This window comes from Rhinolophus sinicus, chromosome 8 (assembly GCF_057876585.1).
Source record: "Rhinolophus sinicus isolate RSI-liver-muscle chromosome 8, RSI-T2T, whole genome shotgun sequence".
Taxonomy (NCBI): Eukaryota; Metazoa; Chordata; class Mammalia; order Chiroptera; family Rhinolophidae; genus Rhinolophus; species Rhinolophus sinicus.
In genome coordinates this window covers 16,949,015-16,975,677 of record NC_142508.1, presented here as the reverse complement: position 1 = coordinate 16,975,677, position 26,663 = coordinate 16,949,015, and the positions used below count along the sequence as shown (strand labels likewise).

The window sequence follows — 26,663 nt, the reverse complement described above, 5'->3', positions numbered from 1 at the left end:
GGATTCCATTCCAACTCGAGTGGGCTCTTGGCCACTGCATTCTACCATCTCTTGTTTAATTCAGAGGGATCAGAGGCGCTAGTTTTTCATAGAAACAAGCTCAGTGAAGCAAAATGACTTGTGTACAACCTCCTAGCTAGTATATGGCAGACACTGGGCCCAGTGTCTTCCTGAGTCCAGATCGCCACTCTCAGTTCTGACCTTTGATTTGTCTTCCTTTCCAGGTAGGCCATGTTGTGTTCCCTCTGGCCGCCATGTATCCCTTGCTTACCTTGCTCATTCTGGCGGTGACAGCTGTCAGCAGCATAGCTACTTTTTAACCTTTATCAACAATAGTATTCAGGGCTGGCCCAGTGTCTCAGGCGGTTAGAGCTCCATGCTCCTAACGCCGAAGGCTGCCAGTTCGATTCCCACATGGGCCAGTAGGCTCTCAACCACAAGAATGCCGGTTCGATTCCTCAACTCCCGCAAGGGATGTGGGCTGTGCCCCCTGCAGCTAGCAGCAGCAACTGGATCTGGAGCTGAGCTGCGCCCTCCACAGCTAAGACTGAAAGAACAACAGCTTGACTTGGAAAAGGTCCTGGAGGTGCACGCTGTTCCCCAATAAAGTCCTGTTCTCCTTCCCCAATAAAAAAAAAAATCTTAAAAAAAAACAACAACAAAAACACAACAGTATTCGATAAAATGTATCGTGTTGCCTAATGATCTTTTCTGAAATCAGGGAAAATGTTAACAATTTTCCTTCTTCTTTTCATTTCCATGGAAATTCCCTCCACCTCTTCTTTCTTTAGTGGGAATACTTATGTAAAGGATGGGGAATGGGATGTATGGGGACTTCATTCTGGACTTGAAAAAGCTGAGAAATGTTAGCTTTCTATGTCTGGCTGTGGAGGTTGACAGACTACGACCACGAGAGGGCACTGTCAGCCCAACTTCTGTGAATGCAGGCACTAGGTGGCCACTGGATATCCAGGACCGTAGACATGACCCCAACCAAGAAATCTTACAGTATTTTTGTAGGCGCACCACACCTCATGACTGAGCCATAGAGGCCACTTTCCTACCACAGCTCCTGATTTAGATCCCTGGAAGAAACACCTCAGGATCCAAGAGGAACTTGGTTTGGGGAACTCCCTGCAGCCCAGCTGCTACCCTGAGAACAGGTCTCCATGTGTTCACTGCTCTTGGGAGGATCTTAGAACACTCAGACTCAGACTCAGTCTTCCATCTTCCTAGGTTGTGAGACCTGCCTCTGTTGGTCCCAGCTTCTTCCAAGCAGTCTCTCCACTGCCCCATCCTTCCCTCTGCCTGAGGTTTTCTTTTTTTGTCTTTTTAATCTAAGAAATTGAAAGATATAAAAAAGCACAAAGAAAAGCCTAACATCCATATTTTCCCACTACTCAGAAATAACAACTCTTTAAAAATCATTTGATCACATTTGTTTCTACCCTATTTTTTAAAAAGAAAGTGTAACAGATTTAGCTGAAGTTCTCTTTGACTGGTACCCCTGTCCCATTTTTCCTCTCACCTTCCCCTTCCTTGACAAAAAAACAGCTGTTTGGTTTAGTGGGTTTCCTTCCAGTCCATTATACGTTTGTATGTATGTATGTAGCTATGTGTCCATATACTGTTTATGTATTACTTTGCCTGCTTTTAAAGTGTTTATTTTCGTCTAACTTACGCATGATACAGTTTGAAAAGGCAAATACATAGTTTTACAAGTCTTGATTAAAACAGCTGTCTCAGTACCTACTCCCACCCTCTAGCCCATCATTTCCTGTTCCTAGGAGCCAACCATTTTATTTTAGATAATTCTTATGCTATTTACTTCCATCTGTCTGAGTAACATAATGCTCTTAAATTTTCACTTTAGGTGTTATCATTTGACTTCCCAATACAGAGGATAAGGATTTAGCTCTTCTTCATTCTCGGCCCACAAGGAGGACACAGAGAGGTGGAGCAAGGAGGAAGTCATAGTAACAGTTTCGAAAGCTGGAAAGAAAATGATGAGTGGGAATTTAGCAGACTTACCAAAGCTCAAGTCTTAGCCAACAGTGGGGCAAATGCATGTTGTAGCACCACCAGAAGGCTCTGAATTTGAGGCATCAGGTACTTCAGAAGGTAGAAATGAAAGCAGGAGGATTGATCCCTGATCCCCTACCTAACTCTGCATAGTCAGATAACTGCTCTTCCTAACCTTGGCTGACTGTACATTTATTCTCTGGCGAAGGCAGAGGGTCTGTAGTATTTGAAGGCAATTATCTTCTAGCTTCTAGAACTAATTTTAAAAAGTTCAATATCTTTCTGACTCTTGCTTTTGTAAAAATATTGTCCTTGACCCACTCCAGACATTTGAAGGATTGTCTCTTTGTCCCAGAATTTTGAAATTTTACAAACTGTATATTAATGTAGGTCTATTTTCATCCATTGGGCTCAGCACCTAATGGCTCTTTTCATTCTGGATATTCTCATCTTTCAGTTTTGGGACATTTTTTGAATTAGTTTTTTGATTAACATCCACACCTCCAAATTTCTTTGTTACCTCTTTCTGGAACTCGTTCAGATGTTGGACATCCTGGAGTAGCCCTCTAATTCATTTTCTTTCTTTCTCTTTGTTCTTGGAAATTTAAAGAAAAAACCATGAAGATCAGAAAGGCAATTCCTAAAAGATCAACTTTCCCAGAAAAATGTAGCTACACAATATATTGTATGTATCATGTTAAAACATTCATTACACACAAATATAAAAGCCATAAAACATGACGCCATTCTTCAACAATCTGAGCAAAGATAAAATGCATTTTTCCTATTTTTTATTTCATTCTCTTTTGTTTATTGAGTTTTTAAAATTTTCTGCTAGAATGCTTTCATTTTAAAGGTTTCGTTTGTTTTCTGAGTGTTCACATCCTGAAACAGCATGTTCTTTCACAAATACAATATCTGCAGTCTCTGAGGATATTGATGATTTCTTTTGGGTCTTGATTTTTTTATTCATGCTTAGCCTCTGTTTCCTCCAAGTTATTTATTTTTTCCTGCTTGTTTATGTTGGCCTCTGCCTTTCATATTAAAGGTTTTCTTCACATATCTGGTAACTTTGTCTGTCTGCTCATCCTAATGGTTCTCTGGAAACTCTGTGAACATGAGTGTGGTCTTCACCAAGGTAGATCTGGCTGCCTATTTCCTTATGAAACTCTCAGGTTAGTATCTTCGAGTTCTCTTTCTTGGACTGATCAGTTACCCCAGAGAAGTTCTTTCAGTCTCCTGCATGGAAGATACATTCCTGCCTGCCAGGGTCTGGAAGCTGAACGAGCCAGGTGAGGGAAAAAGGACTGCAGTCTAAATATTTCATAAACTAAATAGTTCATAAACTTGTGCTTACTCACCCTGCTTCCAGTATGGTATTTCCACCTTCAACTGTGCCTGGTGTGTCTCAGTAACAAAGAGGGCAGAAGCAGCAGGTGGGTAGAGATGGCGTCGAGAATGGCTGAGCAGTGCCCTGATGTTCGGCCCCAACCAGTGGACAGTGCCTAAATAAATAAAGGATGCATATCAGTTTCTTTCCAGTGCCCCAACTCCTTACGTTTTGTAACTACATCCCACTGAAGAATTAATTCATCCCCTTAGTAATCAATTCTAGTGGCAGTTCAGGTAGGCAGCTGCTGCCTGTGAGCTCCAACACATGCCAGGTGGCAGGACCGCAGCTCCCTTGTGCATTAGAGGGAAGAAAGAAATCAGTTACAGAGCTGCTAATCTCTGCCCCGACAGCTGGAGGATGAAGCTCAGGGCTGGTTCTTTATAACAGGAAGGAAATTCTGAAAGCCAGAATGTGAAGTGAAAGCTTAAGAAGCCCTTGTGTCTGGTGGACTTGTGGGCTTTGTGGAAAAGTGGCAGGGCTCAGATGCTTTCCAATATATAGTATGAGGCACAAATTGGAAGACCAGAATACGAGATTCAATTCATGGTAAGACAACTCCACAAACGAACCGAGCTTTAAGAAAGCAATAGCACAGGGAAGGAGGAAATCAGGGCAGGTGATTTCCTGTTCCTTCTTTCCAAGGAAAATATGGTTACTCCAAAGATAGATGTCCTTCTGGAGTTGTCACTCCCTGAGCAACAATAAACTATAAGAGCCCCTTTGCCTCAGTTTCTCGGAGAATAGAGAAGAAAAAACCTATCCCATAATCTGCACTCAGGGTCAACTGCATTTTAATGTATTTTTTTTCAACTGTTGTTTACATAGTTAAAATCTTATGGAATGTGCAATTTTGTCTCCTGCTTTTAAGCTTATTATTTTATCATAAGCATTTCTTTCCCTTTATCATTAAAAACAGTTCTTGGCAAACTTTATTTTAAAGGCTGTGACCATTCACCTATTTTTGGACATTCAAGTCGTTTCAGATGCCTGTTTAGTAAAAATAAAACTGCCATACATGTTTTTGTGCTTACACCTTCTAAAATAAATATCAAACAAAATTATACAGAAAAGTACAAAGAAAGTTTTAAAAAATCACCCCAAATCCTACCACTTAGGGAACTCACTATTCATATTTTAGTTAACATTCCCCTTTGCTGATAGGTTTATCTTAATTTCAGATTAGATCCCTAGTAGAGTTAATAGATAAAAAATTTGGCCTCTTTTAAAGCCACGTGTAATTCCATAGCCTTGAAATTTCGACCTTCTTTTGGGACTGATTTTAAACTTCCGGGCCCAGAATGTGTCAGAAATTGCCACAGCAGGGAAGGTCCTATTTTATTCCTTCTAAAAACAATGTCATTAAAGTTCAGACAGGTGTCAGGGTCCCGATTTCACAGAAGTAGAAAAATCAAGCAACTGTAAACCTGAGGCAGGCGCTCTTCTCACGTGACGCCGCTGCGTTTCCTTTAAATGCCTGCTCACGTGACCGCAAATGTGCACACACGAAGGAAATTCACGCTGTCAGGGTAGAGAGTCATTCCGCCCCCACCTTCCCAACCCTAGGGGTTTCTGGCGTTCCTTCCCTGGAAACCGCAACTCCTCTGGAGCCTTTCTTTTTCAACCCCTTCGTTGTGTCACCTATTGTCACTCCTTTCCTTTCCGTTGGTCGCCGGCCCTAGAGCTCCATCCCTCTTACGGAATCACACTTGCGGGAGGAAGGGCGACGGGAACTACAACTCCCAGGGGGCATCGCGGGCACCGCCCTCGGCTGCGCGCAGTGTAGGTTGGGGGCTGAGGTCCCACGGTCTTTTCGCCGCGTGCATCCCGGAGCAAGCGCACTACAGGTTCCGTGGCTCCTCGCGCGCCAGCCGGGCTGGACCAGGGCCGGGCGGGGCGGGGCCGGGCCGGGCGGGGACGCATTGCCTGGGGCTGGCTGGCTAGCGGGCGGAGGAAGGGGTGGGAGCGGAGGCGATGGAGGGGAGGAGTGGGGGCATGGGGGAGGGAAGGGGAAGGGAGGCGGGAGGCGGGGCCGAGCGGGAGCCGGAGCAGGAGTCTGAGCCGGCGGTTGCAGTGGCGGCGGTGATGTCGGTGCAGGTCGTGTCAGCGGCGGCCGCCGCGAAGGTGCCTGAGGTGGAGCTGAAGGACTTGAGCCCTTCCGAGGTGGAGCCACAACTGGGACTGAGCGCGGTGGCCGTGAGCGCCATGGCCCCCCCGGCGGGCGGCGGGGACCCCGAAGCTCCAGCTCCCGCGGCGGAGCGGCCCCCGGCCCCTGGCCCGGGCTCGGGGCCCGCCGCCGCTCCCAGCCCCGCGGCCGGGAAAGTGCCTCAGGCGTCGGCGATGAAGCGGAGCGACCCTCATCACCAGCACCAGCGGCACCGCGACGGCGGCGAGGCCCTGGTCAACCCCGATGGCACCGTCACCGAGGCGCCGCGCACCGTCAAGAAGGTATCAGGGCCGGGATGCCTGTGGTGGAGGGAGCGGGAGGGAGGGGGACCGCACGAAGATGCTCTCGGCACCGCTGCACCGCTCTCCACGCCCTCCCTTTTGATCGCGGGAGCAGAGAGACCCCCTGTCCCCTTACCCCACCCTCAGAGATGCCCCCACCGGGCCCCAGTGCTGGGGAGCGAAGACTCCGGGCGCCACAGCCTCACTTCTCTGTGCATAACATGGAGGTAGTGCTCTCCCCTACTACTTGGATGGGCGGGGAGGAGACAGGCCCCTAACGCTGCCCTTCTCTGCGCCCCCAACACCCTCCCGTGTTCTTTTCCAGACTATCGGGGAGAAGCCCCCGATGGTATAGAAAATCCTTACTGCTTAGGCGGGTTTCCCCAGCAATAGGGACGGGAAGGTCTTTTCTGACCGTCGTAGGCGTAAGCCGGGAGTCACCTCGCATTTGACATCCTCAGGGGTCTGGTTTCTGTGCAGACGACGGTCAGCCGCCTCCGTAGAGCCACACGGATGCTGTGGGCCCCTCACTCCAGACGCCGCGATAGCCGTGCATCTTCTCTGCATGTAGGAGGGTAATGGAGAGATTCTGTCCACTCTTCAGAGGTTTGTCCTCTCCGCTTAGGAGCTGGCTATCTAGTATGAAAGAGAACGGTGGTTTTGTTGGTTTCCTTTACGGTGATCTGAAAGTGTTAGGCAGAAATGCGTCTACTTTTGGAGAAGGTGATCATTGTGGGGCCTTCTGTCTCAGCTGTCAGCTTCTTTCAGACACACGTAGTGTTGAAGAGGCAGTAGCCTGGGAACACCAAGGAGTAAGTGTGGAGTATGATACTCCTGTCGTTCCCTGGCGATGGCCATGCTTGTATCTCATTTCGCAAAGCGAAATGACAGAAAACGAGCAAATATTGGAAAAGACAGAGATGTGGAACCTATCAAAAGGATCGTGGCTCTAACTGCCAACGTGCAATGTGAACACAGTGATTTTTTTTTTTTTTTTTATTGTTGTGAATGATGTTGAATTGCTTTATCAGCACCAGCCCTGAAGTGATGTGAAGTCTGGATCGGTTTCACTGTGTAGGACCCAGCTGAATTGGAACCTTGGGTCCCGCCTAACTTTTGTTGTAATGACCTCATTATTAAAGTATAAAGCAGATAACCCTTTCATTCTGATTACCCAGATATAGGTGATCAACAAATGATGTCAGAAGAAATGTATTGAATGATGGTTTAGGACTGTGGGGATTGTGTCTTTGTCATTTGAAGTATGAAGCTCTCCTGGGAGGAATTATGGGAGGAAAGAGAGCCAGCATGGGCACCGGCGCTGGTGGTACCTAGAGATGAGTCTGGAAATCAGAAACATGTTTCTGACTAGTTCAGTTGCTTTCTAACTTTGGCCAAATCTTTTCTCTGTGATGAAGGGTCTTTTTGTGTCAAATCTGTAATTTGATTAGATCTCTTGAGAGTATTTAACAGATTGTTTTTGGGACATGGGATTTACAGTCAGGCAAACCTAGTTTGAATCCAGGTGTTCCCACTAGCTTTTGGGTAATTCCCGAATTCTCTAAATCTTAGTTTCCTCTTCTGTAAAATGAGGATTGAGGATTAGAAATATTTGTAGAGGGCTTTAGCGTGAACTTGCAACATGTAGTAGTAGCTTAAGCAATGATAGCTATTACTGAGAATTGATTTTATTTCTCCTCCCATTATAGCTTAAGTGCATGCCACTGTCACCTCCTCTGAAACGGACACACAGTTCAATAGATTCTATATAAAGAAGTTAAGAAATCACAGGCCAGCATACCGGTTTGTTTTTCTTAATTCTAGATGGGCTTCTTGACCATTTTCCTTGTTGCTGAACCACCTTCTTCCTGTTTTTTCAGCATCAAAATGTGGGTTCCATAATTCTAGATTTACTCAGCACCTCAAGGCCATGGAAGAAGACAGGGCTGAGCTTGCCTTACAATGTTAATTACAACCAAAAAACAACAACTTTCTCTGCTGGAAGTTAGGTGAAACTCTGGGCAAGGATGCAGTTATATGACCTAACTAAAGGCATTGCGAGCTGCTCTTTCTGAATAGTCTTTACCTTTCTTGATATTTAATTGGCTGAATTAAAATCAGTGCACGAGAGTGCCCTTCTTTCCCTCAAGTTGAAAGTCACCTCACCAAGAGACTACAGTGTCCCATTTTGATTTGTTGAGCCTTTCCTGATTCTTAGATTGCTTATTTAGTCATTCTAACCTTGACTCCCTTCTGCTTTTATATAGTGTATGGAGAGACTGTTGGGGTGGAAATAGCTGCCTCTGGCTATGTAATTGGTAACTGTTGCTTTTATTTTGTAACTGTTACATACAAGCTTGTTTATCTTAAGTCACATTTCCATTGATGGTTTCCCTTACTCTATTCATGTATCTGTCATCATTTTTCTTAGTTCCGTTACTCTTCTCAGCCACACAAGGGAAATAAACTTTTTACAAGAGCCAGAATTCCCAAGTGCAGTAGTTAACAGGAATGAACCCATGGTGTGCACGTTACTCAGTCACATCTCATCTTTGGCACAAGTTACATTGTGTAACTTGTGCTCTGGGGACCAGATCTTGTCATTGTAGCTCTGATATGTCTGTATATAATGTCTTTCTTCATAAGCTCACATCAAGTGAATTTAATGAATCAAAAATCTCTCTAAGAAGTGATTTGTGAAATGGGAAGCTAAGTTCCACACTGACTGGAATAGTAAAGGTGAGAGGATTTCTTCCCTGTGTCTTAAAAATGGGGAAATAGGAATGTCATAGGACAGCAGGGAAAACAAGGCAGAAGAGGATTCGTTTCAGAAAAGTTGAAACTTTCTGACAAGGCTGATTACTCAAGAACCGCAGCTGATTTGTGCTTATGTCAGTATCGGTAATGACCATGTTCAAGCAGATTATTATTATTTTTTTGGCAAGTGTACCCACCTTGCACTGGCTTTGTTGCTGTCAGCAGAGAATGAGTTGAGCCATGTTAGCTCTTTCTTGCCTTGGATTCTTTAAGCTCTTGATTTGGTTAATTACAGATTACAAAAATGGAACCTTTTGGATCTAGGCATGGGAATGTGGGAACTGTGTGACTTCATTTGCCAGTTAGGAAAGTACAGCCTTGCAAAATGTTCAGTAAGGCAATTGGCATATCGACCTACTAAGAGTTACCATTAATTGGCTTTTTAGATGCCAGTAATTGTTATAGGCATTCTTCTCCTCCTGACAACAACACACTGAGATATAGGTGGCATTATCTCCTTTTACAAATAAGGAAATGAGGTCCAGAGAGGTAAAGTGCTTTGCCCAAGGTTATACGTCTAGAAAGTGGCAGAGGTAGGACTTAAACCTCTGTCTTCAACATTTGTCTGTTTCCAAAGCCCGTGTCCTTTTCATTACGCCGCGCTGATTTTTTCTAACTTCTTAGATGCTGGGTTCTGGTCTTCTCCCAGAAGTCTTTCAAAATACTTGTGAACTCGAAGGTATTTGTGTCTGGCTTAAAGCTTAGGTCACCCCAAAGCAAAGTCAGGTCTGAGTTAGGGCTTTAGGAAGACAGTGGAAAGAAATTTGCACAAATGTAGAACCTCAAAGAATTGTAAAATTAGAAGAGAAGAAGAAGAGCACCTTATATGGAGAAAGCATTTTAAGATCAATGATGCAATGATGCATTTTCACATTAGTAATTTACTGATCATCTGAGAAATTAATTCTTACGAGTACCCGAGGAATATGCTCCCCCTTCCTGTCCAGCTAACTGTCCCTATTCTTTAAGTCCCACCTTCTCTGTGAATCCATCTCTAATCAAACCGTTTGCAAGTTAGAAGGGGAAGCGTGCTGTTGTATATTCCTGCTGTGTACCAGGCGTTGAATTAGGGTTTTACATATACTATTTTATTTCATCCTTTCAACAGCCCTTAGAGATAGGTAGGGTTATCCTGGTTTTATTGAGGGGTGAAGAAATAAAAGAATTTGTCTCAAGGTTGCACAGTTAGTAATGTGGCTGGAGCTGACAGAACTCTAATCTGTTTGAGTTGAAGACAAAAGTCCATTGCTTTTCAATTGAAATATTTCTCTGTTCAAAACTCAGATTGAGCCTTTTCAACCTTAATTTGTGTATTTTTGTGTGAGGATGTTTTGTTATTTCATTAACAGGTACTTTCTTTTTATTTATTGAGCTTGTTTAATGGTCTTACATATTTATGTAAACATTTATGAAACTTCTGAGAAAGCCGAATTGTGTTCTCCTTGGACCTGGGAAAGACTGAACATTAAAAGCTGTAGTCGGAGATTGGTAAGAGCTGAAGTTGCAGTTGTGTATTTGATGTCCTGGGGAAGAACTTAATGTCCAGTTAATTCAAGAAAAGGAGAGAGAGTTCACGAAAAAGGGAGAGTGAGTTTCTTTATTATATGATTTCTTTGAAAATGCTCCCCTCCCCCACAATGAAAGGGAAAAAAAGAAGACATTTGTTGGAGTCTTTATTCACACTCTTTGCCAAGTTGAGTGTATAAAGAATATGCAGTTTCTTTCTGGTCATTCTTTTCAAATCATTCAGAGAGGTACAACTGAGGTGGGTGGGAGAACAATCTCGGCAGTGGCCCTGGTCTGCCGCCTGCCATTGTGTTCAGGTGGTATGCACAATTAGAGGAGCTGAAATTCCATTTACCCAATAGGAGCTTTAGTAAGCTTGATCAGGTTTCTATGGAATTCGTAGGAGCTTTTTATAGTCTGAATGACCTATGGCCCGACATTTGGTGAGAGCTGAGCCGTGGAGAAAGTGGTAGGTTGAAATTTCTTCTGTAACAGTTCTAAGTCTAAAACTGTTCTGATTAAATTAAATAATTTAAGACGTGATGTGTATGATTTTCAGTCCCTCTCCCCCCAGCTATATTCTGCAATAGTTCAGTTAGCCACTCTCCTTCTGGACGCTGCATTAGTAGCTGGTGATTTCCTACTCTTTTTTTTTTTTTTTCAAGTGGAAATTATCTGTTTGGGGCATCTGGTTCTTCTTAGCTCAGAGCCTATATGAAGGAAGGATACAGAGGTTTTAGAGCTGCTAGTGGAATTTCCATGACTATAAATCAGGCTTTTCCTTAAAGCCTTTATGAATGCTGCAAAACTGTCATTGAAAGTTAATAACCTGAGACCAAACTTGGTTTCCTCTTCCCGACAAACTTATCTCCTGCAGTGCTCTGGTGTGAACCTCCTGTCACTCTAAAAGGCTAGATACTGTTGGTTACCTTTCCTTGGAAACTCTTCTCTTGGCTTCAGTTATGACTTCACGGATGGTTACCACTGACTGGATACTTCCTCTTGCCTGGCATCCATCTATCTATCTCCTCGCATTTAATTGTAACAGCTTTATCAGATGAATATGATTATTTTACAGGTAAGAAAACATAGGCTCAAAGAGAATAATTAACTTACCCCAGGCTTTGCCAAGCTGTGATGCCATTGGGATTAGTGACATGAAACACTGCCCATAGTAAGTAACCCTGGGAGGCTTTACCACACTGCCAACCCCCTACTTCTCTGACCAAACTCCTGGGTGAAAGCTGCTTCAGCTGCTGCACCGAGGCTGCTGCTAAGACCACTCTGCGTCAACTTTCGGATCTTAGGGTCTACAGCTTGCCCCTCAGTTGTCAGCAAATCCCCAGGTAGCACCAGCTTCTAGCAGCAAGATCAAGTTATATGGGCACCAGTGGGGGTGCTTTAGTGTGGCACCTGGTGCCAGAATTATAGCGGTGCAGCCTAAGCTGCAGTATCTCCTGCGTGGCATTAGCAAACATGTCTTTCCCAGGCCCAGTTTGTATATGATTTTGGGTGGTATTTTTAGCAGTGTAGTACTGACGCAGGGCAAGTTACCTCGTGTGCTTTCTGTAAATTTTATTTTCTGTTTAATTCAGTCAGAGTTGCCTTCTGTGAGTGGAACTCTGAGTGATGTACTGGTTGAACCCAACCGTCTGCCTTTTCAGTTGTCTGCGTCCGTGGAGCTGAAAGTTGCTAGAGAAAAACGAGAAAAGCAGGCAGATGAGAGTCACTACAAATTCATAATCGTCAGCCTCTTATGCGTAATCAGCACTCCCTAGCAATGTGATACGTTTCTCTAGTAAGTTCGCTTTCCCGCTCACTAGAAATGACGATTTCATGCTGTCTCTATGTCTCATCTCTCATGTGTTCTTTCTGAACCAGCAATATGCCTTAAACTGTATTATAAAACCAGAAGCTACAAGGGAATTCCTTCATCTCTGTACCTCCCAAATCTGGAAACCTGCTTGCCTCGGGGCCTTATCGTTTACTCCTTTCTGCCTGTTACCAGAGAGGAAATGCCCTTCATTTTATCAAAGACCAGCCCCTCCCACAGGTGCTCTAATCACATTCTCTCCTCTTCTTGAAGAACTTCTTCCTTTGGTTATTTCCTCTTTCTACTAGAGCCTTTCCTGCAATATTCAAACGTGCTAGAATCGCTTCCATTTTGAAAACCCTGTCCTCTGCCCCGCCCACCCCCAATATTTCCTTTCTGCTGCTCTTATCTTTCTACTCCTTTCGCAGCTAAGCTTCTTAAAGGAGTTTTCAATACATGCTGTGTACACGTTTTTCTTTCTCATGCACTCGTTAACCCACTCCTACCCTTGACCCACGCAAAGCCCCGTTGCTAAAGTTGCTAATGCTGTCAGATTGGGAAACATGGCCGTCTGGTTTTCAGCCCTCATCATATCAGACCTGTTGGCAGTATCGGACACAGACTTCATACCAAAATAGTCTCCTCTCTGGGCTTCCCAGACACTGCTCTTTCCTAGTTTTCCTCTTGTTTGTCTGCCTGCTGCTTCTCAGTCTTCTTCCTTGGCCCTTTCTCCTTGCTCCTGGGCCCCCTGTCACCCACACCATTCCTACACCTTTGAGTATCATCTACATACCAAAAACTCCCCACATGATTTCTTTAGCGAAGACCCTTCTTCTGAATGCCATTCTCGTGTGTGTACAGCTGCCTCCTTGCAGTAGGACTTCAAAACTAACATGTCCAAAATGGCATTTTGTATCTCCCTGTCCAATCTCCAAATAATGTGTTTTTCTTCATATTAGTAAAACGGTATTTACATTCTTTTTTTCTTTTCTTTAAAAAACTGTTTTTAATTACACAAGTAATACTTGCATATATTTTTGTAATATAATTAAATCGAATAAAGCAGTCCTTCCTTGGCCTGCAGCCAGTCTCATTCCCCTCTCCAGGGGCAATCTTTACTCTCAATTTGTCTTTCTTGACTTTTTTTTTCTCTGACTTTACATTTATAGATGTACATAGAAAAATATATAGTTTTATAATTTGTACATAAATAAAAGCATCCTATGTATACATTGTTTCGGGATTCCATTTTTTTTTTTTTTTTTTTTTACTTAACAGCATGTCTTGAAGCTTTTTACATATCAGTACATATATATATCTATCACATTATTTTTAACTGCTGAATTGATTTCCTAAGTCCGTACCATTGTTGTTTATTAAACCATTCTGTTGATGCATGTTTAACTTAATTTGTTTTTTTTATAAACTGTGCTGTAGTAACTATTGGTGTACATTCTCTTTGTGTAGTTATAAGTGTTTCTCTAGAATAGACACCTAAAGGTAGAATTTTGGAGTTGAAAGATATCCACATTTTAAACTTAATGCATAATGTCATGTTGCCTTAAAAAAATACAGACTTTACACATCAAGTAACTGTATACAAGATAGCTCTTTCACCTTCACCAATACTGGATATTTTTATATATTTTATGAGGAAACTCTTTTACTGTTATTTTTACTAGCATTTTCCTGCTTATTAGAATATTTTCAAGCATATATTGGCAATTTATATTCTTTTTCTTGTAATTGCCTGTTCATATTTATTCATTAACGAATTTCTGCCTTCCTCTTGTCTTTTTCATGTAGGCTGTAGGAATTCTTTATATATTCTGGATATTAATTCTTTCTGTATATGTACCAACATTTTTTCCTACTCTTTTTCTTGTTGACTTATAGCTTTGTTTATGATTTTAAAAAGATTTTATGTAGTCAGATTGGCCAGTTTTTTGCATTATGGCTTAATTAAACATTTTGTGGTTTATAATGGTCTTTCCTACCCCATGTTTATAAACAAATTCTTTTATGCTTTTTTCAACTGTTTTTATGGTTGCATTAATATGTTTTGGTCTTCAATCCATCTGTAATTTTTTTTTTTTTTTTTTTGTAATGTAAGATAGGGACTATTTGTAATGTATGATAGCTCTATTTGTCTCCAAATAAATTTTAATATATTTTTAAAAGATTTTATTGGGGAAGGGGAACAGGACTTTATTGGGGAACAGTGTGTACTTCCAGGACTTTTCAAGTCAAGTTGTTGTCCTTTCAGTCTTAGTTGTGGAGGGCGCAGCTCAGCTCCAGGTCCAGTTGCCATTGCTAGTTGCAGGGAGCACAGCCCACCATCCCTTGCGGGAGTCGAGCTGGCAACCTTATGGTTGAGAGGACACGCTCCAACCAACTGAGCCATCTGGGAGTTCAGCTCAAGGTGCCGTGTTCAATCTTTAGTTGCAGGGGGTGCTGCCCAACATCCCTTGAGGGACTCGAGGAATCGAACTGGCAACCTTGTGGTTGAGAGCCTGCGCTGCAACCAACTGAGCCATCTGGGAGGCAGCTCAGCTCAAGGTGCCGTGTTCAATCTTAGTTGCAGGGGGTGGAGCCCACCATCCCTTGGGGACTTGAGGAGTTGAACCGGCAATCTTGTGGTTGAGAGCCCACTGGCCCATGTGGGAATCGAACCAGCAGCTTTCGGAGTTAGGAGCATGGAGCTCCAACTGCCTGAGCCACCGGGCTGGCCCCAAATTTTAATATTTTACTGTTTGGGGTTTGTTCTGTTTCTTTCTCTCTTTTTGGGGGAGGGGTGGAATATAGGGGAACAGTGTGTTTTTCCAGGTCTTATCAGCTCCAGGTCAAGTCGTTGTCTTCAATCTAGTTGTGGAGGGTGCAGCTCACTGGCCCATATGGGAATCGAACTGGCAACCTTGGTGTTATGAGCACTACGCTCTAACCACTGCGCAAACTGGCCACCCACCGGCGGCTCAGCTCCAAATTCAAGCCGTTGTTTCTCACTGGCCCATGTGGGAATCGAGCCGGCGACCTTGGTGATATAAGCACTGCGCTCTAACCATTGAACCAACCGGCTGCCCCTCTGTTTCTTTCTCTTTAACTTATTCTTCTTAACTGTTTTCTTACTTAACTTTTAGCTGGACATGTAGAAGTAACTTTTGTTTCAAGAGTGTATGTATTTAACTCAAGAATCATGCTAAAAATTGCCATCCTGGTAGTATCAACTTGCTTATAATGAATTATTCACAGAAGCACTTGCTATTTTAGCAAATTTTATTGTTTAAAGTAAACATAGTTATTATTGTTAAGTGGATCTAGATTATATGTTGATGGAAATTGGAGCCTCAATGATATCTCAAATACATATCCTGTGCAGCAATGGCCTACAGAGGAACTTACCTTCCGCAGTTATACTAAGTTGGAAAAATGTGATAAATATTGTGTGGGTCTTTTCCAAAATGACACCTGATTTTTTAAAAAGACATTCCAGGAATTGAGTATGTGTGATGAGACTGCAGGGATAAAAATTTTTGTCCTGATTAGATCGTTGTGTGCATCTACCTTTCAAAGTTGACAGTACATTACCTGTTCCAGGTTAAAGAAGGACTTCTTTTCCTGGCTGGTAAATAAAGTATCTTTTTAAACAAAGCTTCATTGGATAAAGCTTGACTAAGTCTAGCCTTGGGTCACTCTGCCTTGGAAGACAGAAACGGAATAGAAATTTTTTACTACATTTGTATCTGTTTCTATAGGGAGAAAAGATGGTTGGTCTCATGATAGTTCTTTTTAGGGCCTATAGTGGACTGGACTATAGAAGTAGCAGAAAAGCAACTTTGCTACTTCTGGATACTCATCTAATACTCTCCCCTGATACATTGTGAGCATCTTTTGTGTAAGAACCATTTATGTGTTTGTTTTGTGCTAAACTCTGCTCAGTGGTAGGGTTATTAAATCAACAAAACACTATTCTTGCTCTCAAGGAGAGGGTGGGGAATGTAGAATGAAAAAGTAAGTACAGTCTAGTTTGATATGAGCAATACTGGAAGCAGGAATTGTTGCAGTTTGAAGAGGTCAGCACTGAAATAAGTCAAGGTGTATCACCGTAGGAAAACTAGTTGGTTGTCCACCCAGCAGGCTTCTCAGTGTAGCAGACCTTTGAGAGGTTACCATGTTCTAGCGTTACAAATCCAGAAATCTATACTTTTAATATACTTTGAGGTCATTCACCTCTTAGGCCTGGCTCATTCAAACCGAACTCACAAGAGATTCATATGTAAAACAGAATGATAACTTCTAATTTATGGTCAGATGTGTAACACTCGAGCTGATCTAATTAATATATGTGTCAGTGGGAGGATACTTTGGAAAATCTCCATGGGAAGTCTAATTATAGTTAGAAGCAGTTTAGTAAGTTTGGAATCGTTTAGATCCTTGCTACTCAAACTGGCATCACCTGGGAGCTTGTTAGAAATTAAGAATCTCAGGCAACTGGTTCTGGATTAGTGTATACTTACCAGAACCTCAACTTTTGTACCCATTTTGACTAACATTGGCTTAGCAGGTGGTCTTATTTTGTTTCGTTTATGAAACCTCAGAACAGAGACAAGAAAATCAGATTATGGTTTGTGGAAGGATAGAAATTTATAATAAAACTTATTATAAGACTTGTAATAAAGTACTTGATAAACACAGAGATATAGAAACAGGTGCATATACACAAAGACAGACACACAGAGATTCCCCCACATACAACAGAACCCCTCAAGATCGCTCTACCCCGACCCTTCCCACAAGCAGACACACTTACACCCCCACAGAGAGAATCCCATGCGTCTCTCTACATGTACTTGCAGGGATACCCCACACGGACCCATGTACACTCTGAGGCCCACCCCCCTACAAAACCATAGAGACCCCCACACACAGAGACATACACACACTGGCAACCCATAGGTAATGCTTAAAACTCAGATTTTCGGGGCCAGCCTGGTGGCTCAGGTGGTTAGAGCTCCGTGCTCCTAACTCCGAAGGCTGCCGGTTCGATTCCCACATGGGCCAGTGGGCTCTCAACCACAAGGCTGCCAGTTCAATTCCTTGACTCCCGCAAGGGATGGTGGGCAGTGCTCCCTGCAGCTAAAATTGAACACGGCACCTTGAACTGAGCTACCGCTGAGCTCCCGGATGGCTCAGTTGGTTGGAGCATGTCCTCTCAACCACAAGGTTGCCGGTTCGGCAACGGCAACTGGACCTGGAGCTGAGCTGCGCCCTCCACAACTAAGACTGAAAGGACAACAACTTGAAGCTGAATAGCACTCTCCACAACTAAGATTGAAAGGACAACAACTTGACTTAAAAAAATAAATTAATTAAAAAAAAAATACAGGCACACTTCGTTTTATTAAAAAAAAAACTAAAAAAAACCCCTCAGATTTCCATGGGGCTTGAGTAGTGTTCTGCATAGTTTTTTGAGAAGGGACAAATGTATTCTCTAAGGTACTTCTAACAGCCAGAGAACGAAGCAAAAACAAACAGGTTGTGATTGAGTCTGCAGAACGGTGAATGCTACAAAGCCAGTTTTATTTGAATTCCTGCTTCTGGAACTGCTTGTTCCTGGGCATCATTTTCTATTCTGTGTACTCATCATAGTTAGGTAGAAAGTCGTTCTCTTTCTCTCAGGAGCTTGTGTCCTAGACGCTGCTGATGCAGAGTTCCAGCTTAGTGCCCCCGGGCACTAATTAATACACTCCCTGCATGCTGAGTCACATAAATCTGCCCGGGATTAGAAGACCCAGGAACATTGCATCTCTGTGGAGGACTCATTCTGAGTCCTTTGTGGGTGTGTGGAACTGAAGAATGAAGGGCGGAGAAAGAAAATTATGTTAAAACTTGAAAGAGATGTAATGTTGGGTTTTTTGCTTGTTAGGTCATTCATGGTATAAATTTGCATAGATACCTGTGATGAAACTTAAGAATGACTCAGGGGAATAATTTAGTTGTTAGTGAAAAGATTTTAAAAGTAAGGTGATGTGGGCAGGGGATAGATCCCTGGTAATCACGTAGTCAGATATTTTTAGTGCCTCAGGCAGCACTTTATGAGAAGTTTCTTGTTTGGGAAAAGGAGACTCCACTGTCCTGCAGGTTTGTTCCTAAATATTTGAAAGTTTCTATCTATCACACTGAGTGAGTTAGACTTCAAAGAGCTATTAGGAGAATAGTTTTACAAATGGAGTTTCCAAAAAGTTATAAATATTTTTCTCTTGCTGCCTGGTACATGTATATATCAGGGATGCCAAAAAGATGTATACACATGACTTGTCTTCAGTATATATTGAGTATTACAATTTTAATACGGGTTTTTCCTTTCTTATAATGTGTACCGTGTTTCGCTGAAAATAAGACCTAGCCGGACAATCAGCTCTAATGCGTTTTTTGGAGCGAAAATTAATATAAGAGCCGGTCTTATTTTACTATAATATAAGGTCGGGTAAAATATAATATAATATAATATAATAATATAATATAATACCGGATCTTATATTAATCATTGTTCCAAAAGACGCATTAGAGCTGATTGTCTGGCTAGGTCTTATTTTCGGGGAAACACAGCATATACATTTTTTTGGCACCCTCTGTATATTCATTTGAGCAAAATTTTGTTTAAAAAATGTTTTTCTCAAACAGATGGAAGACTACAGACAAAATTGTACTCACTGCTCAATTTGACAAATGTTAGCATTTTGTAAAATTGTACATTAAAAAATTTTTTTGTTGTTTTAATTTTATTGGAGAATATTGGGGAACACTGTGTTTCTCCAGGGCCCATCAGCTTCATGTTGTCCTTCAGTCTAGTTGTGGAGGGTGCAGCTCAGCTCCAAGTCCAGTCGCCGTTTTCAATCTTAGTTGCAGGGGGTGCAGCCCACCATCCCATGTGGGAATCGAACCGGCAACCCTGTCGTTCAGAGCTCTCGCTCTAACCAACTGAGCCATCTGGCTGACCCTATAGATATTTTTTAAAGATATGAACTATTGTAGATAAAATTGAAGACCCTTTGTACCCCTTCTCTATTTATTCCCCTTCGTCCCTTCTCTCCCTCCCATCACAGAAGCAACTTCTTGTCCAAACTTTGCTGGTTATAATTCCCCTTCATCGTGTAATACTTTGGCTGTATATTGTTTATCAATATCAATTGTATATCAACAAACAATATATAGCATTGTTTTGTGTGTTTATAAACTTAATATAAATGGTATTATAGAATAGATATTATTCTGAAACCTACTTTTCTCATTCAACTTTATTCTGAGTTTTAACCAGTCTGATACATGTAGATTTTCTAGTTGATTCATTTTAACTTCTGTGTAGTATTTCATGGTATGACTACTCCACAGTTTACCCATTCCTCCCCACCTTTTTTTTTTTTTTTTTTTTTTAAACTGGAGTGAACTTTCTTAGTCATGAACATGTGTGATAGTTTCTCTAGGGTACATCCCTGTAAGCAAAATTGCTTAAGGTGTATCAACTTTACCAGATATTCCCAAATTGCTTACAAAAGTGATTGTATTTATTCCTGTTTTCTGAATTCTTACTAATATGTGGTATGTCAGACATTAAACTTCTGTCGGTGTAGTAGTTGTGAAATGGTACCCATTTTGTTTTAATTTGCATTTCTTCGGATATTAGTAAGAATGAGCATCATTTAATATGTTTGTAGTCTGTTTGGATTTCTACTTTTTGTCAAGTGTCGTCTGTATTCATATCCTTTTCTATTTTTCTGTTAGGATCTCATTGGCTTTTCTTTTTGATTTGTAAAAGTTCTTTATAATACACTCGTTCTAATCCTTTATCAGCATATGTGTTGCAAATAAATTCTGGTCTGCGGCTTGTTTTATTTTATTTTTTTACCTTAATGGCTTTTAGACAGAAGTTAATTTTTTTAATGTAAAATTTATCAATTTTTTCTCTCCTTTTTGAATTTTATTTTAGAAACTTTCCCCTATTTCGAGGTCGTATATTTTTCTATATAGTTTTCTAACCTGTTTAGTTTTGCTTTTTCACAATTTGGTCTTTATCTGGAATTCATTTTTGCTTATGGTGTGAGATAGTGATCTACTTTCATTTTATTCTTCGGATAGCCAATTGTCCCAGCGCCGATTGTTGACTGTCTATTCTTTCCCCATTGATATGCAATGCCACTCTGTCATGTACTCTGTCATATACATTTTGTTTCATTGGTCTCTTTATCAATCTCTACCAATACACACTTTGAAAAAAATGGCTAGAACTTTATAGTAACTCTTGATATTTGCTTGGGTAAGTTTTATTGAGGTAAAATTTATATTGGATAAAATTTACCCATTGTAAATTGCAATTCAATGACTGTTAATATATTTGTAGAGTTTTTTTCAATATAGTAATCTATACATATATATAACAAAATTTATCATTTTAACCATTTTTAAGTATATAGTTCAGCAACATTAAATATATTCACATTGTTGAGGACCTATCGCCACCACTCATTTCCAGAACTTTTTTTACCTTCCCAAACTGAAACTTCATCATACCCATTAAGTAATAGCTCCCCATTCCTTCTCCTCCCAGACCCTAGCAACCACCATTCTACTCTTTCTGTATGAATTTGACTACTCTGTGTTCCTTATATAAGTGGAATCATATAGTATTTGTCCTTTAGTATCTGGCTAATTTCACTTAGGATAATGTCTTCAAGGTTCCTCCATGTTGTAGCATGTGTCAGAATTTCGTTCTTTTTTAAGATTGAATAATTTTCCAGTATATGTATATATTAGGTGGGTGCAAAAATAATTGGCTGTTTTTGCAATTATTTTTAACCTTTTAAATCGCAATTACTTTTGCACCAACCTAATACCACATTTCGTTTATCCATTTATCCTTCAATGAACACTGGTTTGCTTCCAGCTTTTGGCTATTGTGAATAATGGTGTTATAAACACAGGTTTACAAATATTTGTTTGAGTCCCTGTTTTTAATTCTTTGATTATATACCCAGAAGTGGAATTGTTGGATCATATCATAATTCTAGTTCTACTTTTTTGAGGAACTACTCTACTGTTTTGCATAGCAGCCACACCATTTTACGTTTATACCAGCAATGCACAAGGTTCTAATTTTTCAACATCCTGCACAACACTTGCAGTTAACTAATTATTGTAGCCGTCCTAATGGGTATGAAGTGTTTTAAAATCACTACCACAATCAAGTTTTAGAACAGTTCTGTTTCCCCCAAGTGCCTTTTGCCCATTTGCAGTTAATCCCTGCTTCGACTCTCTGCCCCAGCTAGTACTGATTTGCTTGCTTTCTCTATAGATTTACCTTTCCTGGAAATTTCATGTAAATGAATCATAAAATATATGGTCTTTGTGTCTGCCTTTTTCACTTAATATCATGTTTTTGAGGTTCATTCATGTATCAGTAGTTTTTCCTTTTAATTGCTGAATGGCATTTCATTGTATGGCTGTACCACATTTTATCTGTTTACTAGTTGATGGACATTTGGATTTTTTCCCCAACTGTTGGCTATTTTGAAAAATGCTGGCATGAAAAATAATGAATAAGTCTTTATGCGGGCATAGGTTTTAATTTTTCTTGGGCAAGTATCTAGGCGTGTGTTACGTTTATATTTAACTTTTTAAGAAAATGGCTAACTTTTCCAAAGTGTTTGTATGATGTTATATCCCCACCAGCAATATATTAGTGTTTCAGTTTCTCTACATCCTTGTTAACACTTGGCATTAGCACCTTTTTGGTTATAGCCATTTTAGTGGTTGTGTAGTGCGATCTCATTATGGTTTTAGTTTGCATTTCCCTATGACTACTGATGAGCATCTTTTCATGTGCTTCTCAGCCATTCATATCTCTATTTTGGTAAAATGTCTATTCAGACAATTTGCCCATTTCTAAATAGGGTGGTTTTCTTATTAAGTTGTGGGAATTCTTTCGATATTCTGAATACAAGTCCTTTTTAAGGTATATGACTTGCAAAGATTTTCTCCTTGTCTGTTGCTTGTCTTTTCATTTTCCTAATGATGTGTTTTTTTTCCTAATGAGTTATTTTGAAGAGCTATTTTGAAAAATATTTTGATTAAATCCTATTTATTACATTTTTAATAGATTGTGCTTTTGGTGTTATGTCTAAGAAAATTTTAACTCAAGGCCACAAAAAAAATGTACTCCTATGTTTTCTTCCAGCATTTTTATAGTTTTAGATTTTACATTTAGGTCTATGATTCATTCTGAGTTGATTTTTGTGTGTGAGGTGAAATATGGGCCTAATCTTTTTTCCTTCATATCCAGTTGTCCCAGCACCATTTGTTGAAAAGATTGTCCTTGCCCTATTGAATTGCCTTACCACCATTGTTGAAAATCGGTTGACTGTAGATATGTGGGTCTATTTTTGGACTCTATATTCTGTTCCAATGATTTGCTTGTTTATTTTGATGCCAATGCTATACTCTCTTGATGACTGTAGCTTTATAGTTAGATTTGGAGCATATAAATGCTCCTATTTTGTTTTCTTTCAAAATATTTTGGTTATTTTAGGTCTTTTAAATGTCCATATAAATTTTAGGATAAGCTTTTCATTTTCTATGAAAAAGCTTTCCAGGATTTCGATAGGGATTGCGTTGCATCTATAGGCCCTTTTGGGAGAATTCCCATCTTAACAATATTAAGACTTCTAACCCATGAACATGGAACATCTCCATTTTTTAGGATGCTAATTGCTCTTAGCAATGTTTTGCACTTTACAGAATACAGGCTTAGCACTTCTTTTGTTATTTATTTCTGAGCATTTTTTGATGCTGTTACGAATTGAATTGTTTTCTTAGTTTTATTTTCAGGTTGTTTATTGCTAGTCTATAGAAACACAATTGATTTTTTGCTGTGGTAAAATATACATATCATTTTAACTATCACCACTATGTATACCCAAACCCTTTTCATCATGCCCAACAAAAACTCTGTACCCATCAAACAATAACTCCCTTTTGCCTCCTCCTTCCAGCCCCTGGAAACTTATTCTACTTTCTGTCTCTGTGATTTTGCCTGTAGGTACTTCATGTGAGTAGAATCATGCAAGTCCTTTTGTATCTGGCTTATTTCACTTAGTATAATATTTTTAAGGTCCACCCATGTTGTAGCATATGTCAGAATTTTATTCCTTTTTAAGGATGAGTAATATTCCATTGTATCTTACCATGTTTTGTTTACCCTTTCCTCTCTCTGTTGATGGACACTTGCATGATTTCTACCTTTTGGCTATTATGAGTAATGCTGCTATGAATATGGGTGTATACATACCTGTTTGAGTCCTTGTGTCAGTTCTTTTGGATATAAACTTACTAGTGGAATTGATACTTGTATATCAATCTTGTATCCTGCAATTTTGCTGAACTTGTTTACTACTTTATTAGATTTTTGGAGAGTCTTTAGATTTTCTCCTTACAGGATCATGTAATCTACAAATGACAGTTTTACTTCTTATTTTCCAGTGTGTATGCCTTTAATTTCTTTTTCTTGCTGTATTATATACACTGTCTAGAATCTCCAGAAATGGTGAGAGCTGACGTCCTTACCATGTTCCTGATCTTATAGGAAAAATATTTAGTCTTTCACCATTAAGTATAATGTTAGCTGACAGTTGGTAGAGCAATTTCTCCTACTGTATTCTTTATAGTGTCTTAATTTTGACTGATTCAAGGACTGGATAAATTGACATGTATTAGTGGATAACATCTGCTTGACGTACATCTCATAGCTATAATATTAACAATCCTTTTGTCTCTTGTAGAATTGGTCAATCTGATACCCTTTAAGTTTCTACTTCGAATCAGTTTTTTAATCTGTAATCTAAACTGGCAGTTCATAGGCTGCCTGTCCATGTTTAAGTCTAGGATATCTAGATTGTGGCCACAAAAAAAAATTAAAAAAAATAGGAAAGCCTTTATATCCTCTGATACTGTTTTAAAGTTCATTATGGTTTTCATTTCTGTGGGGAGATATTCGATGATATTTTCGTTTTAAAGTAAAATATGTGTATTTATGTGTAAACTACATCTATATTAACAGATGTAGGTTTATTTTATAGTTCAAACCTGTTGTTTCATCTGTTCCCATAAGATCCACACGTAGCACTCTTCTCCTTGTGGATGGGGACACAGATTTATATACCTTGATTGATAAGTCTGTGTGTGATATTTTGATTAAGTGCCTATCCCTTAGACCATAAACTCTACAAGGGCTGAGACCATGTCTTTTTTGTTTACTGTATTGCTAGCAGCTGGCAGATGGGGATTCCAATAAAAGAATGATGAAATCACTCTGTTTTATGATACTTCTATAAAGAGTAGAGGTTAGTAAATTGGCTTGGCTTTAGGGTGAATTTTCATTCTCTAAATCTTCAAAGCATTTCAGAGTACGGATTGTGTCTATTTAGCTTAAATAGAAAATTTTTCCAGTTTTCTCTTAGTAATTAAACTAAATATTACCAAGCTTATTATTATTTTCTTACATATATACATTTAAAAATTTGAAACCTCTTTTCCTTTACAGTCTTGTAGAATCAAAGTAAATTTGTGCTGATTTCAAACTATTTTTCATGTCATTACTGAGAATTTTAGGCCTAGACAGGTATGACTGATTTGGGTAATTTTGTAGGAACCTGCTTCAATAATTAGATAGAAACCTTTGAGATAATCGGTTTTCAGAAAGGGATGGTTATGGTTATTATGTAGGAAGTTGATATCTTTTTAGTAAAATGCCATTGTTTACTCCTAAATCTTTTCCTTTGAAGAAGGGTCATCATTTGTTAGTTGTGATTGGTTAATAAATCCATTCTGATTTTAGCAGCTCACTTCAGTTGTTTTGAATAAGGAATCATATTTGGCATTTGAGACCTGTCTCCGTTTCTCTCTGCTTTGTTGACTAGGTTCTTGCTACAACACGGAGGACTGTTAGAACTTGTTCAACAGGAGTTGAGCTGAAATTTGTAGCTCCCAGTCTTGTTCTCTGCCCTTACGCGTCAGCGACCTTATTAGCCCATAATTTGTTCATCTGTTTTTGTCATACTGCTTGATAATGTGGGGGAAGAAAAATTCTTTTTCCTGCTACTCTCCTAGGATCACTGGCTGGGGTCCTGTAAATTGGACTGATAAAAAAATATATTAACAAGAGAATAGCATACAAATTTATTTAATATAAGTTTTACGTAACACGGGAGCCTTTGTAAGGAAATGAAGACCAAAGAATGGTTAACCCGGGTATTTTTATACTGAGTTTAATGAGGAGTGGAAAAGTGATGGGAAAATGTGGTAGAACAAAAGGTATAAGCTAAGGGTAGTGAACTGGGGGGAACTTAGCAAGCCTGTTCATTAGGATTCCTCTTGGCATCCCGTCCCTCCGTCTTTGGAGATAACAACGCTCCTTACTTCCAGGTGTAGGGAGAAGACCTCTCACATGAGGATCTTGTGACCTGCTTCTGGGGAGACAGGAAGGTCAGAGAGTCCTTTCTGCACCTGCCATTTTTCAAATTCCTTTAGATTAAAAGAGTCAAAATGCCAAGGCACCGTACTTGGGGATTACATGTCCCGAACCCCATTGCGCCCTCTGTCTGAAACTCTCGCTAGAAAGTTTCACAGTCCAGAAACGTGAGTTGATGATTGTTCAAATAACCACCCATTGAACTATTCTCTCCGTCCTGGGAATAGGTCGGTCCAGTTCAATGGTCATGTCTCAGGTGGCAGTGGTGTAGGTGGGAGTAGGGCACATACCTGTCAGGCCTCTATATGGTACTTGACGAGGGGCATTTCTATAAAGACAAAAGTTAATGGTTAGAACAAACTATAAACTCTGTTTGAGTCCAGAGGGCAATCAGTCAAGATTTGTAGATGTTGGACTCAAAGCATTTTTAGATGTTGGAATAAGGATGGGCAGTGGCAATCTGGTGAATTTCCTGGTTTCCAGTTTGAATGTCTCCAGTGATGGCATTGGGTTTTCCTGTCAACTTTCCGAGTGGCCTACACAGGAGCAGGCACGAAGTTGTCCATATGTGATCCGTGGTGGTGATTTCTTTGAAGTTTATATTAAGTTTTCCACCTTTAACTTCCAGTACTTCAGGAAAAGGGCAGTTTTAGTTCTTAGTGACACCAAGTCAGGAGGGTGGGGGGCATTGGCAATGTTAGTTGAAGAGTTGTAGCTGGATATTTGAGGAAACTAGAACAATTGAGAACTCACACGAATGTACTACAGTTCCCCATTGAAACATAAAAATTTCTACAGACATCTCCCTTGTTGATCAGAGATAACCAGAGTAAGGTTATTCTTTACAAAATGAATCTGATTTCATTATATTTGGCCTGATGATTTACGTAAGTGCACCAAGAATGGTAATTGACCAGACAGGCCTATTCAAGTTTGTTTTAATGGAAGTTTTCGTTTAAAAAATCGGTCCGTAAGATATCTTCAGGTTCGTAATATATCTTCAGGTTCCTGGGCCTGGCAGGAAGTGACCTTCCTTACTCACCTGTGAGGCTGGAAACTCCATAAGCCAGGTACCAGGCTGGTTTTTCCAAGAGGACTCTGTAAGCATTGGTTCCATAAAGTCAACCTTTGTTCCTTAAAGTTGTCTAGTC

The 26,663-nt window shown here is 40.4% G+C and overlaps 1 protein-coding gene and 1 long non-coding RNA gene across 4 annotated transcripts in view; one reads left to right on the top strand and one right to left on the bottom strand.

The window, feature by feature from the left end:
• Positions 1 to 181: 181 nt before the first annotated feature.
• On the bottom strand, positions 182 to 5,380 carry LOC109458102 (uncharacterized). Of its 2 annotated transcripts, none has more exons than XR_012490438.2 (4): positions 4,840 to 5,380; positions 3,384 to 3,527; positions 2,543 to 2,617; positions 182 to 547 (listed from the first exon to the last, which is right to left on the bottom strand). It is a non-coding gene; the product is annotated as an uncharacterized LOC109458102 (long non-coding RNA). The 2 variants fall into 2 exon arrangements; XR_016021939.1 differs by lacking the exon at positions 182 to 547 and adding an exon at positions 590 to 1,337.
• Positions 5,381 to 5,442: 62 nt separating this feature from the next.
• AHCYL2 (adenosylhomocysteinase like 2) overlaps positions 5,443 to 26,663 on the top strand; it is a 136,446-nt gene continuing 115,225 nt past the window's right edge. For both annotated transcript variants that reach the window (XM_019751447.3, XM_019751438.3), the window contains exon 1: positions 5,443 to 5,860. In XM_019751447.3, the coding sequence (XP_019607006.2) occupies positions 5,498 to 5,860 (363 nt within the window). In that variant the 5' untranslated portion in view covers positions 5,443 to 5,497. The remainder of the gene's footprint in view (positions 5,861 to 26,663) is intronic.